Source organism: Bombus vosnesenskii, unplaced genomic scaffold (assembly GCF_011952255.1).
Source record: "Bombus vosnesenskii isolate JDL3184/JDL3185 unplaced genomic scaffold, Bvos_JDL3184-5_v1.1 scf7180000013336, whole genome shotgun sequence".
NCBI lineage: Eukaryota > Metazoa > Arthropoda > Insecta > Hymenoptera > Apidae > Bombus > Bombus vosnesenskii.
The window spans coordinates 528622-544201 of NW_022882974.1; the positions used below are offsets into that span (position 1 = coordinate 528622).

Consider the following 15580-nt stretch of genomic DNA (forward strand, 5'->3'; position numbering starts at 1 on the left):
GTTCTTTTTGCGTTTTAATATTTTACAAATAACTACTGTTACATTATAAATAGACAGCGATAACAGTTTGTTGCTCCAAGGAAGACAATTAGGAGGTAAGCATTCCTCTAAGCTTAGCTGGAGGATGCAGAATCTAAATCCTGGCTTGAAAAACAGAATGATCCATACAAGGCGAAATGCATAGCTTATGACAAAATTGTTTTACTAATGTTTTAATAGCAAAGTATAATGTGAAAAATAATAATAAAATATTAAATTTTTGTATTATTATTAACAAAATGGGAGATAAAAGAGAATTGGGAAAACATAGAAGGAAGCAAAATGCGTAGCGTGACTATGCAAAAATAGAAAAGAAGAAAAGAAAGGAGAAGAAATTTATGAATCGTTAAGAAGAAATTTTGTTAAAATAACGCAAATAGCACTGCCGCGTTTAAACACCGTGCGCCCCTAAAAGAAGCAAAATTTCAGCTGTCATTAAAAATGCCATAAATAAATCCGTCATTTTAGAAACAACAGAAATATTGCGAGGTAAATGCTTTTCTGTTTTAATAGCTGAAATCACAGACACATCCGATAAGGCAATAATATGTTTTTTAATTCGTTATGCTCACAAAGACTAGGTACGCGAGATTTAATTATCGGATTTAATTGGAATTATAAAATGTACAGCGGAAGATTCTTGTACGAACGTTCTTTATATTCCTGAACAAAATACAATTTGTCTATAAATAATATCGTTGACGTATGCGTTGACAATGCGAATCGAATTTCTAGTTTATCTAGAGACAATGATGAAATTTCTGTCTCCGGATGAAATATCTGTGCAATATATTTTCTTGTCCGAGGCGTCATTTTCGAGAAAAACTGAATTTGAAAATTTGTCAAGTATACTTAAACTTGGCTAACTTAATTAGGCGTAAGTAAATAATCGACAAGAGTTTATTCTATACGCGTAGGTAAATTAAAAATGTGGAATAAAATTTTTCCACTTACGGTACGATTTTAAGCTCGTTTTCAAGAAAATAGGGTTTAGATAGTCGTGTTTAGTTAAGGATTGGCCTACTACGCGCGTATGATAAATTATCGCACTCATTTTTCTCGAGAACAAATCGTCTTGGGAAAATGTTTCGCCCTGTATTTCTCACTTATTCTCACGTGTAGAATAACTTTCTGTCGATTATTTGTTTCTGTCCAGTCCAGATTTAGCTATGTATGTTCAAGCACGTTCGATAAATTTTCAAACTCGATTTTCTCAAGCACGAAGCTTGGGACAAAGAATTTTATTCTACGTTTCCAAGTTGCTTTTGCTCGTAAAATAACCCTTTAGTCCATTAATCACGTTATACAGCACACCCTGTATATATTTTTGTCTCAATAATTCAATTGTCATTTGTTCTTTTTACAGTGAGTATGATCTGTCCTTTTTCGGAGAAACATTATTTCATGTTATTAAACATATTATCACTATTAAACATTATTATTTAAATTGTGCTATAATTTGATATTATATCATATTATTATTATTATATCGCATCGTTATTTATATTATATAATATCTACACATAATATCATATATGTTATTATATTTATAATATAATTATATTATGTATTATAATATTATAAATATTATACTATATGCATTATATATATCATATAATATAAATAACTATTCGATATAATAAGAATAATACAATGTATAAATATTATAATATAATATTATAATATATTAATAATATAATAAATACAATAATATTGATATATCAATGTAATATTATATTTATAATAATATATTGCATATATAATATACATTCAATATTTATAAAATTTATATTCTAAATATTAATATATTATTAATAATATTGATATTATATAATATGTATGGATATGATATAATATAAATATAATATATAACTATTCGATATAATAATAATAATATAATGTATAAATATTATAATATAATAATATATTAATAATATAATAAATACAATAATATTGATATATTAATATAATATTATATTTATAATAATATATTGTATATATAATATACATTCAATATTTATAAAATTTATATTCTAAATATTAGTATATTATTAATAATATTGATATTATATAATATGTATGGATATGATATAATATAAATAACGATGCGATGTAATAATAATATGATATGATATCAAGGTATAGCACAATTTAAATAATAATGTTACGTAATAAAAAAATTATATAATATATGTAATATGACAATAAATACATGTTATTATCATATTATATCATATTAACTGCTTTATATCAGATTTTTAAGTTTTTCGTTTTGTAGTTATGAGATGTAGTAAAAATCGATTCGGGAAATATATACCGGGTGTCCCACTACTGATAGTACAATCGAGGAGCAGAGGGATCTACATGAAAAGATATTTTTTTACATTTGACGCTTTGTTCTGGAGAAAATTGACTTGCTATATGTAAGAAATCTGGATCTATCTGGAAATCTAAATATGGAATCTGTTGCTATCTGGAGAAAATTTGATTGCTATATGTAAATTTCGATAGTTACCGATTAAATACGAGTAAACCATCAGCAGGAGATTATTCTACCTGCGAAAATATTTGTTCATTTAAGACATCGTTTTCAAGGAAATAAGGTTTGTCCGGTATGCACGTATTTGATCAATTTTCAAATTTTATTTTTTCGGAAACGAAACTTTCTATGGAAAAGTTTTTTCCTACATTTTTGACCTACTTTCACTCGGACAACTTACTGTCAATTATTCGTTTCTGTCCCGCTCGAAATTAATCGAGTTTGACTACACTTGACAAACTTTCGGGATCGATTTTCTCGAAAACGAAGCGTCGTATGAAACAAAACAATTTTATTCCGCATCTTCGATTTGCTCTTTCACGTAAAATCACTTTCTCGCTGATTGTACCACCAATACCGGGACACCCTGTATATCATATCCATAAGCGACATCTATGTACAGTGGAAACTCCAGTATTCGAATTAATGGAAAGCTATAATTGATCTAATGAGGAATTATTCGGATAACAGTAATATCTTTTCATAATTATTTAAGGAAATTGCTCTTGCTTAGTTGTTGTATATATCCTAAATTACAGCTGTTCGAGTACTCGAGAGTTAGTAATTAACTGTAAGGTTAGGTGTAAGGTTAGCCACAAGAGGAGATTGGTTTCTCGTTCGAAACAGTATAGTTTCTTTATATCGAAAAGAACGGTAATTAGCTGGTTTAATTATTCGTGAGAATAAGAACTAGACAAATTGAAGATTTACGAAGAATTTACGAGATTTAACAAATTTCTACGACGTGTAAAAAAAGAAAATTATCATCTGTTGTCATCTAAGCATATCCATCGAGCAAATTTTATAAGTCAACATCGCATCTTTGTTCACCATTTTCTGCTCTTTAATAGATAAATCAGAGCAGTGTTTTAAATAATTCAACGCAGAAATTAAAGTATACAGTAACAAGGAACCAGGAACCCTAACAGTTATAACCAAAACGACTAAAAGTTGCAGTATAAGAGCTAGTAAATACTTTTAACTGATTTTGGTTATGAATAATCGTTATGAATAACCAAAGTATTATTGGTTATCGATAACCACTATCGACGACAGAATTTTTTTGGTTACCGATAACCGTTATTGCGACAATTTTTTTTGGTTACTCATAATCATTATACATAAGAAAATTGTTTTTAGTTGTCGATAACCATCATCCGTAACATAATCCTTTTTTTAGTAACCAGTAGTTAATATTTATGATGGAATTCTTTTTGTTTACTGAGAACTATTATCGACGGCAGATGGTTACCGATTTTTGGTTACCGATAACTGTTATTATGATAATTTCATTTTGGTTGCACGTAATCGTTATATATAAGGAAATTGTTTTTGGTTGTCGATAGCCATTATCCGTAACATAATTCTTCTTTTTTTTTTTTGTCACCATTGACTATTATTCGTGACGGAATTTTTTTTGATTACCGATAACCTCTATCGATGACGTAACATCTCTTTTTGGTTAGCGGTAACCATCACCAGTAACGGAATGTTTTCTTCGTCATCGTCAGTTGTTAACATTAATGATAATCGGTATCTAGCCTAAAGGCACTAAAAACAGATTCACTATTTGTTTTTTACATGCAACTTTCTTAACTCGTTAAACGGGTAGAACAGGTATATTCACTTCAGTTAATTGCTCGCTCGGTATGCCAAGTAGCCAAAAAGGAATCTCTTATCGATAATGGTTATCGGTAAGCAAAAAAAAAAAAAAAGAATTCTCCCCTTGTTAATGATTATCGGTAACCAAAAACATTGTGATTGTTTATAACGGTTGTTCGTAACCAAAATCGGTTGAAATAATCTACCGATTCTTATATATGGAACTTGTTTCATTTCGATTATAGCTGTTATGGTCCCAGGTTCTAAGTGAGCGTAGACGTCCTTCTTTTGGAGTGATAATTCTGTCCACGAAGGGCATAAAGTAAAACGAATGGAGGAATGAATGAAATATTGGTTGAATGCAGTGGTGATCAGTAGAATCGCAGTATCTAATTTTCCACATCTGGTGAAAATACATTTTTCATTGAAATTTTAAAGCCTACGTGACATCGAGGTTTCCCACAGTCGACGTGAGCAGCGTGAAGCAAGTGTTGGCTTACAAGTGCAAGGAGAACTCGACGGCACTCAAGATGAAATCTATTAGATACATTTGGTGAGTCCAATTTAATTTCCGATTCATCCTCTCGTATTTTTTTTCTTCTTTATCTTTCCTTCGATCGTAAACCGAGCCTTTCAGTTATTGCACTTCATCAACGAGAACTTGCTAAATTTTCATTCGAGTGTCATCGACGTTTGAAATTAAATGAAAATTTGCTTTTCGCACGACAATTATAAAAATCCATGATGTTAAAATAGGTATAGAAAATCATGCAGTTTTATTTACTGGTGAAAAGTATTTTCTGTTAATTATATATTTGCGAATATCGTTAATAATATTAGTTCCCTACGATTCTGAATCATTAATCGTTATAATAGATTAAACCAGAAATTATGGTAGATTAAACCAGTAATGGTTTAAAAAACTGCTGTGACAAAAGGAACACTGTGCGTTTGCATTTAAAAGTGGTATTTAAATCGTTTGCGAGGTTTAATACCCAATAAATGAAAATGTAAATTCTGGCACTTTTTGTCGGCGTAAGCCTCCTCATATTTGCATAAAATTGTTTCTTTCAGCCTGCGAGGCGCTTTGACTTTTAAATTAAAGATTCTGGGCATAAACAAATGTTTTCCATTACTGAAAGATACGCAGCATTTACTACTTTAATGTTCCCCAGAATTTTAAAGATGTTCCCTTATTCAGATAAGATAAAACGGAAATAATAGCCTTTCTAATAATCTGGCAGTTACAAACTTTTGTTATGTCTTCAGATACACAATTTATATTTATATTACTTTCTGAGTGTACTCATTGAACGCGGTACATATATACAGTCCTAACCTAAAATTTTCTTAAGATGAAGACTTACCCTATTTGACATTTTGGTTATAATATTGAGTATAAACATGTTGTAAATAGAAGTAGTATAATTGAAGTTATTGTGGTATTTCATTTTTCTAAAACGATATCCGATCAATACTTGTTTGTTTCTATTCTATGTGTTACGTAACGTTAATTAGAAGTTTTCTTATATAATACCTGATGGCTATATAGCAGACACACGACACAAGTATACCTGAACAGCGTTAAGCCGGTTACACACGTAACTATATACTTTATATACTAGTATACTAGCGGTATACATATACAAAATTTCACAAGTATACACGAGCGTGTGTATGATAATATCGCACAAGTATTTCCATTGTACGAGAAATATAAATACGTTTAAACATCCATACTTGTACAAGCCGTGTGTGCGCAAGTGTACCTTAAGCCGGTTGTACACGTAACTGCATACTTGAGCGGTGTACATGTACGAATTTACTGCACAAGTATATCTGACGGCAATATAGTTCTCACACGACACAATTATACCTGAATAGTATTAAACAAGCTACACACGTACATAACTGCATATTTGAGCGATATACACGTACAAATTTATTTCACAAATATACATGAGCGTGTATATTTTAATATTGTACAAGTATTTGAACTGTACAAGTAACATGAAAATGTTAGAATTTATATTGAGGAACTTAGTAGTAGAGGCGTGACTTAAATTTTAACCCTCTGGTGGTAAGATTGCAAACTGCTGAAAGTAGTCTAGTCAATTAGCTGGTTTATTTATATTCCAAACACTCAATAGCTTCTAACAATTTAAAACTTGTTTAATATTCTATGAAGTAGTTTTGTTTTTCTTTACAAGTAGTCTTTGTTAATATACTAAGTTCTGTGTTAATTGAAGAGGTTGGAAGACTAACTGATGGAATTGTAGTATTCTTTAAACGACGTATGCGACTATTTAGAAGAAAAAATTTAAATAAATTTCTTACACGACTTCTTAAAATTCATGAATTTTATGTCCAATTCTAATTATGATTGCAATAATACTTGGAACAAAATATTTTTTTGTAAAGTATAATGAGTATACTCTTATAGATAATGATACACTTTTGTCCATTGTTATATTTTTAACCCATGCACTGAAGCAGTCAATAATTTCCTCTTGACTTTATTTATTTTTTAGTTACACTATAGGTTTTTAGTTCTTTGAAAGATAAAAGAAAATGATAAAACGGACAGCGTCATTTTGACATACAACTGTACACACAACAATATATATTATTTTTATTTATTTCTAGAAGAAGTTCCATTGCGTAAATTTTTATAATTACATAAATAATTACACGACTGTTGTTATACTGATCAATTCGCAAGCATTAAAACGAATTTAAAACACGTTCTTTACAACGTGTCCCTTTAAATATTAGTGATCGTATAGATGATAGATACTCGATCTATTCTCGGTAGTTCAATTTTCTGCTACTAGTTGGCGTATCGAAATTCACAGTTTCCTAATCGTGTATTGCCACTACAGTGAATTTTGCCTATAATGTACGTGCCTGATAGCGCATGCGTCGATATTGGTTGCCAACCTAACCGAATCCAAACCTAATTCTTATCTTTTGTCTCTAGTTTATATAAACGTAAATTAAGCGACGTGGTAAACATGTCTCCTATGCTTGTAGCTGTGTCGCAGATGGACACATACCTACAGACATAATTTATTCTTACGCACTAAATTTATACAAGTACACCGCTCAAGTATACAATTACGTGCATAGTTGATTTGGCTGCACTGGAGTATTTAGGCCTACGTCTATTGGGCCGTATAATACAACATGAGAAAGCTTATGAGTAGAGGAATCCCACATTGGTCACAGCTACTGCAACTGTAAACGTTCTATTCTATTTATATAAACATCCTATTTAGAAAATATGGGTTAAAATGTGTAAACCTGGTAGTAGAATAGTCTGAGCCAAACCTAACATGATCTGACAACGCAACCCAACTCTACAGTAATATTATAGTAAGACCCATATAAAAACCAACGATATTTGCTACCATGAAGTATCATCTAACACATAGGGAAATATGTGCGATCGATGACTATTTGTCACAGTGAATCTACCTTTCAGTCGTGTATCACATGATCTTTCTTGAATTTTAGTAAATTATTATTATTATTATTAAAAATAAATTTAATTATTAAAATTTATTATATTATTATTATTTTATTATTATTATTAATTTTATTATATTATAAAATTTAAAATAGTTCAAATATTTTATTTATATAATTTAATATAATTTAATAAAATTAAATTTTTATTTTTTAATTAATTTATCATAATAGATAGAGTATTTTAATATATTAATTATTTTAAAATTTATATTAATTTTATTAAGAGGTGAATATTAATATCAAAATGAATTATTTTAAATTATGTTATGCGGCGAGATTGTGTTGAAAGTTTGCAATTCTCCCTTGCCCCCCCCCCTCTATCTCTATGTCTAACCTAACCCTAATCCCCCATAGGATGTTGTTCCACGACTGTTGCTTCTCTATAATGTACTTGAATCCATGGGATGCTACCTACTCGTTTTCTGTTAATTTTATTATTCGGGTGCTTTTATATTCTTCCTTTGTATCTTTTAATACGGTTTACTATCTCCTCGGACAGAGTTGATATTTTTCTCTCTGTGCATTTTCATTTCTGGTCCACAGGTACATAGTAACAAATATACTTAAATGAAATAAACTTTCTGCAAGGAGAATGCATTTTTTATCGCAATTTGACCTATATTTTCTGAATGGGATGTTCGCTGCTAGGATGGGATGACCTTGACCACCTTTATTGGATTCCTCTGCTCATGAGTTTTCCAGCTCATTGGAAATTGGTTGGTGTATCGTATGGTCCAATAGAACTATAAATTATAGTACTGCCGGTTTAATAAGTCCATCAATTTAGTTAAAAGAAAAAGTGCAACATTTTGTGCTTGCTACGTTGCTGATCCTGTAACGGGTAACTGAACACATTCTTAGGAAACGTTTCTGCATGTTGATCTATGTAAATACGTAGATCTTTCCCTTTACCAATAATATTTCCATTATGATGCTTATTTATGGTATTTTATGATTCGCATATTTTTTGAAAATACATGAAAGGAAACTTCACTTAAATATCGTATAATATGCGATCATAAATGATGAAGAAGAAGAAGGAAAGCAAATCAAAAATAGAAATCAACTTTTTGAAAATAATGCAACGACATTCTTAAATAATTATTCGACAGCACTCTAAAAAAATAATAATAATAAAATAACAAAATATTCTTACCTCGATTAAAAAAAAAAAATTTAGATTTCTTCCATAGGTGGTCTAAAATTTTTGCACGTACCGTATGTTTGTATAATATCAATTTGTATAGTAGCATAATTAAATTTACCTGTAAAAATGAAATTGTTAATTTTCAATGGAAGGAAGTTGAATTAAAAATGAGAATCGCAATTTTATTTCTCAGTGAATGGAAAAACTCAACAGCGACATTAATTTAAATTAACACATTATATGCACTTGATATTTAAACCATGAAAAATGAATTATTGTACGTGACAATTTCGTACTTTTCTGTTTTTTATTTTAGAATTTAATTGTATATTAGTGAAAGTAATAACTGAATTTAGCAGAAGCAGTCACGATAAACAATTTAATTTATATAATTTATAACAATAACTGTTCTTCTAATTCACTCATAAAATATTTATTTAATTCATTTAATTCATAAAAAATGTTTATTTAATTTATTTAATTCACTTTATAAAATAAGCATAAGATTTGCTGATACAAAAATATGAATTTTCTTTTGTTATAATTTTTTAGTCACATTATGATTATAAATATTCCAAAAATTCCGGGGAAATAACATTTTTTTCGAACAATTAATCAAATTTTCAACGTACAGGACCTAAGGAGTCCATCTGCTTACTGGATCGTTTTCGACCAACAATTTTAAGCCATTTTTCATTCTTCCCACATTTCTGTTTCAATTTTACTTTGTTTAAAAAGACTGAGGTAAACGAGGTAACAGTAAAAACTACTGGATGATGTTTTAGGAGCTTGAAAGAGCCTTCAGAAGTTTTATTGGATCTTTTAAAACGCAAAAATTTAATAAAAAAATTGCATAAACTTAAATGACCCGTCATGGAGATGAATTCAGTAAAGCGAAGATGAAAGATAAATATATCATTATTTATATTAAATAGTACAAAAAAATCCTATTAGCTTTTCTTACTTTATTGTTATTCACGTTAACTGACCGTTTAAATTACCTTTATTTTCCCTTGAAAAATCAATAGTTGATTTTCCACTACATATCACTACATTCCACTACATTTTCAATTGTATTTACCAATAAATGCAATTATTTGCTTACACACGTGTTTACACACGTTTCTGTAAAAAACAGGTTAATAGTTTCTATATTATTAGTTGATTATCGTAAATAGGCATCAAGTAAAACAAGAAAAATTAACGTTTCCTAAGTGTTTCTCAATGAAAAATTAGTATTCCTTGCAATTAAAAATTTTGTACACATTCAACTAATAGCACAAACGTTAGATACATGAAATGCCCAAGACTATTGTATCATATTCTATTGCAGCAATTAAGAAATTTATGCGCCATTATACTATTTCCATTCAGGAATTTTGTGGATCTTCGTTAAAAGAGACTTCTGTCATGCAGACATTCAGCTGTCTCATTTATACGTTCTTCAGACTGTTACATTAATATTTCATTACATACGTTTAAGAACACTTTAAAACGATAGGTACGCGTTTTAATTGGGTTCAATAATCGCATCCGGTCATTCAGAGGAAGTTGTAGTTACGACTGTTCTTCCTTTCTGATTAATCGTAAGCTTTTTAAAATTAATTCCTACGTATCGCTCGTGATACAGTTAACTAATTTCATTAAGGAATCTTGTGCAGTAATTAGTCTAGGATCCAACGATTTTAATTGCAACGAAGAATGCTTTGAAACAAATCGCATTAATCACGCTTGTATTACGGACAACATGAAGTACTTGCATATACTCGGTGTTTCATGATAAATGGGCAACATTTGAGGGACAAATTCAGCACCCCGCAAAAAAGAAAAATAAAAGATAAAAAAAGATTCGTTTTGGCATATCGCAGTGTGTTATACTGTACAATATATACAATGGGTTGGTAAAAAAAATGTCCAAGAATTTAAGGGCTTATAGTACTCACCAAGAGTATTTTTTATTTATTTAAAATCTTAATAGGTGCTGAGTATACGATTGATTTCAAATCGTCAAAAACAGCTAATTGGTTAGAAATCCGATGGATGGATGCACTGAAGAAATGCAAGGTAGTTATTTTTAGCATCTCCTACGAAGGTAATTAGATACGGAATGACAGAATGTTAAACTCGCTATATCTCGAAAACAGGAACTCAAAATTTTTAGTTTTTGAATTATTGGTACAGGTAAAGCATGTACTTTCTACTGGTAGAGACCTATAAGTGAACTTTAAAAATTCACCACGCGAGGGCAGCTGTGTCGCTATTGCATCATCACGAAACTGTAACAGATTAATCGCAAATTATGCTGAAAAATACAAACAGAAGCTATCCAATCACCCAAATACTTTCACAAACGATACACAGCCGACCTATCCTGAGGAGATTAATTAAAAAACATCGGAACGATTCAACAATTTAAGAAACAGTAAGGGAAACATATAAATATAAATTGTAAATTAGTACAAATTGTGAGAGGTTATGCAATGATATATCGTACTATTCTTTACATTTAATATTACATATGTATAATAGGAAATAATTAATATTCGAGTACATTAGTCTTCGCATTTCCCACATACGTTTCACGTATATCAACCTCCAAAATAATTCCACAAAAATACATAAAACTGTTGAACGTCCCCAAGACAAATTGCTATTTTTGCAAAGAATATATGGGAGAAGATAACAATTCGGAACATTCAAACTCGTGTTCCCTAAAATCGTGACTTTCGAGTGATATTATTGCTATATAGTAAATGACTGATATATTGATGTCAGTATTTTTCTGTTGTGGTGTCGAATTATGTGCTGAATCCGCCTCTTAAATATCGCCAATTTATTACAAAACACCGTGTATATAATTTTTATGTGTTTCATGAATGTCTTTTATATACGTTTCTTAATACTATAATCTTTTATAACATAGGTATCTATACTGCCGACCATAAGTACGTATTAGGACACATACTCGTTATATTTATTGAGAAATTTGTGTAATTAAATTTACTTCATTTAATAAACTTTATAAGACACACGAATAATCAAATTTATGATAAAATAACTAGAAAATAAAATCTGTGATAAGCAGTCAATTTATACTAAATATCAGCTGCTGTCCTAACACGTATACACGTACTTATGGTCGGCAGTGCACAATAAAAAATTTTACACAAATCTTTTATTAGATATATGTATATGAAAGGATACCAAAACAGGGAAAGGAAAAGGAGGAGTCTGGAAGGGTTGATAATATTTGTTCGCAGTGAGAGACAGGAAACAGAAAGATCACCAAGGGCAAATCCCGAAGATAAGTGAGAGGTGGTAGAAGTGCGTTGAACGTGCAGCCATAATCGAACAACTTCGCAACGTTCAATCGAATCTGGGGACTTCTTGCGGCTTGCGACTAACCTTCTTGCTTCGTCCTCTCTCGGCATCGACACCTTGAAAATTACTATTTTCGATTAAGTTGGCACGCCGTTTAATCTGGCCGTGGTTAATATGCCACATAACCACTGAGTCACACGAAGGATACGCTATTGTTAAAAAGTTCAAGAACTTGAAGGAATCAATGTTGCCGTGTTAATTCAAATAGGTGTATCTGGTCGAAAGGTGATTTTGAGAAAAGTGTCTTTCACCATTTAACAACCAGGCATCGATTTCACATACGTCCGGGATATGAACTGTTATATCTTCAGTTTTAACGCAGATACGACTCTCTTATTTGCTATACACACACAGGACAACTGTTTTTCTGCTGCCTGACAGCGATGACTTGATTTAAGCGGAAGTTGCAGATATACCTTTTTGACGTAACAAAGGCAGAATACCAAGTCGAGTAGTAACTCTACGAAGTATCGTAGATTGATATTTTACCTTCGATGAAACAATGCCGAGACTATTTGGACAGTTAAAGCCGTTATAGGATCAATTCGTTGATTGCTTCAGAGTACCAGATTATTCTGGTACATGACGTAGTTCAATTACGTGAAGAATTAAAAAATCTTCGAAGGTACGGGGGAAGAACGTCTCTTTGAGAAAGAACGTGACGTCTTAAATCGCGTAATTTCCAGATTTCCATAATTTGGATCATGTCAAGGTTGTCCTTATGCCTTAAACCGCCGTGTTTTAAATTAGCACCGCTAGGATCGGTTGAAAATCATACGAATCAATAATATTACCTTCGTAAAGAATTATTCGAAAGAAACGTACATTCGTTTAAAAAAAATAATTAAAAACATCCGACTATCGTTATTAATAATAAATAACCGAGCCTTAAATTTATCAACTCCAATTTCTGAGTGTTAAATACAATTCGTGAACAAAGAGCTGATAAGATGTAAATAAAATAACGAAAAGTATCGTGAACTCAAAAAAGAAAAAGAAACATCTAACCTAACAGCGAGATGCTTTTAAAGGAAAAAGCAGACGCGGCCTACTTGATAGAAAAATCATCTTCGAAACGGATTTAAAAAAAAATCGATCTTAATAACGAAAGAACTCGTAATAAATCATATAACTTGTATAGGATCAATAATTAGAAATGAACAAAAAAAAAAAACGAAGTAATTTCGTTTGCAATAAACACGATCGTTTATTATGAACGAGAAACAATTTTGTTTATAATTCGCGAACGAACGTAGTGGTAGTAGCAACCTCTTAGGATGGAATTCAATGAAATATAGTAGAACCTCAGTTGTCCGGACTAATTGAAGGATAAGTGTGATCGAATAATAGAATAGTTACTTTCCTGATGTTTGTCAGCAATTTATTAAATATATATATATATATATATTGTCTATAAAAATTAATTCGGCACAAAGCACAAGTCCAGGTATAATAAATCTTACGAAATAAATACGCGCTATCTCGAGAAACTCCGTATGTACGTCCTATGCGTCCGAATGCTCCTGCTGCGATCGCTGAACTTCCTAGCTCGTCATTTCGTTTGTTTATTTATACTGGTCGGGGGACAATCGGAAAGTTTGAACTCGACTGCATTGGACGGTTGAAAGTAACGGCGACATTGTTTTGCTCGGAGTTCATTACACCCTGCAATACCTGTGACCTAACGGTCATGATACTCGGAAATAAAACAACAATAGGGTTTGAATTGTCCTGCTCGCGTGCCGCTACATGTTCATCGTCGAAAAGATGTTCATCTTTGAACGTTCATATTTGTCCTATATGTTTCAAGAAAGAACATAAATTATAACAATGGCAATACAAATAATGAAATTAAGTAAGATATTCATCTTTGAAAGCTCACCTTTGTTCTATATATTTCAAAAATGTAAATAAATATTGGGTTGGCCAATAAGTAATATTGTACCTTTTGTACAAAAAGGTAGTCACTTTGCGTTTTTATTGAGAAATTTTATTCAGCAACGTAGTGCCCGTTTTGGTCCACAGACCAAATTCTGCCATCGTGTGGACAGTAATTCCACCCTTCCAAAACTCATCTTTTTCTGCAAGGAACATGGACACGTGCATTTTGCAGGCCCTCGAAGAATCAACATTTTTATCACTGAATTTTGTAAAGATCTGAACAAATGACGATTTAAGGATATTATGTCAGAGAAGAGATGAAAAGGTATCAGAGCACATCCCAATTGAATCGCCTCAGTTTTTGTCGAGTTTACGACGAGACGTATGGTCTCTCATCGTCGTGGTGAAAAATGACTTCTTTTCTATTCGCTATTCCTGGCCATTTCTCCTCGATATTCACCTTTAGCCGGTCCAATTGCTTACAACATTTCGTAGAATTTATAGTCTCATCTTGTGCTAGGTGCTCGTAATACACTATTCCCTTGCAATGCCACCATACACACAGTGTGATCTTCTCAGGCTATAAACTTGGACTTGGAAGTTGTTAATGCAATTGATCTCGGCTTAGTCCAATGCCTTTCCCGTAGAGCATTACTGTAGGTGACCCATTTCTCATCAACTGTGACAATTCACTTTAGAAGTGGCTCGTTTTCCTAACGTTTCAATAGCGAATCACAATTCTATCCGTTATGTTTCTTTCTGGCAATTTGTACGGAACCTAAATGCTATATGATGCAAATGCAAAAATGTTGTAAATTGATTGAAAAAAGTTGATTACTAGATAACGAGGGATAAAGTAAAATTTCTGTGAGGGGTCGAGTGGCTGATTTTCACATATTCTTCTATCCACGACTTATTATTATTACACGACTTTATTATTATTATCTTATTACACGACTTCTTGACAAAATAGAATGAAGGTTATGTTTTCAAGCTGTACTGTTACATTAAATAGGCAAAAGATTCATTTACACTACTTTTGCATCAAGCGTCTCGTATCAGGAAACTATTACAAGTTGATGTAAGTGATTTCGAACGTTAGATTCCGCTTCTTTCAACATCTCAGTAATCTGTCTGCTTATCAACAGTCGATAATTTGTCATTATCAACTTCGACGGATGTACCAGGCTGTTTCTCTTCGCATACCGTGAAATCTCCACTACGAAATCTCATAAACAATCATTTGCATCACTTTTACACTTATAGCATCATCATCGTGCACACTGCAAACCTTTTTTGTCGTTTGTGTGGTGCTTTTTAACGACACAGTTTGCTCAATTATACGTCTCTTCGTCAGAGGCGCCATCAGCTGATTTATGACCCGATTTGTGAGGTTAGGAACACCACACCGTTACTTCGAGACAACAGAACGCCAGGTGGCGTGAAAACACGATGTTACT

At 31.4% G+C, this 15580-nt stretch overlaps 1 protein-coding gene across 2 annotated transcripts in view; it reads left to right on the plus strand.

Annotated features, from left to right (window-relative positions):
* The window catches only part of LOC117235993 (zinc finger and BTB domain-containing protein 12-like), a 68739-nt gene extending 55326 nt beyond the window's left edge, over window positions 1-13413 (plus strand). Inside the window, exons 8-9 of one of the 2 annotated variants that reach the window (XM_033498559.1) lie at window positions 4619-4733; window positions 12119-13413. In XM_033498559.1, coding sequence (XP_033354450.1) covers window positions 4619-4733; window positions 12119-12170 — 167 coding nt within the window. In that variant the 3' untranslated portion in view covers window positions 12171-13413. Of the gene's footprint in view, window positions 1-4618; window positions 4734-5254; window positions 5614-12118 lie in introns of those variants that run through there. The other variant, XM_033498558.1, reaches the window with a different exon arrangement.
* Window positions 13414-15580: the final 2167 nt, after the last annotated feature.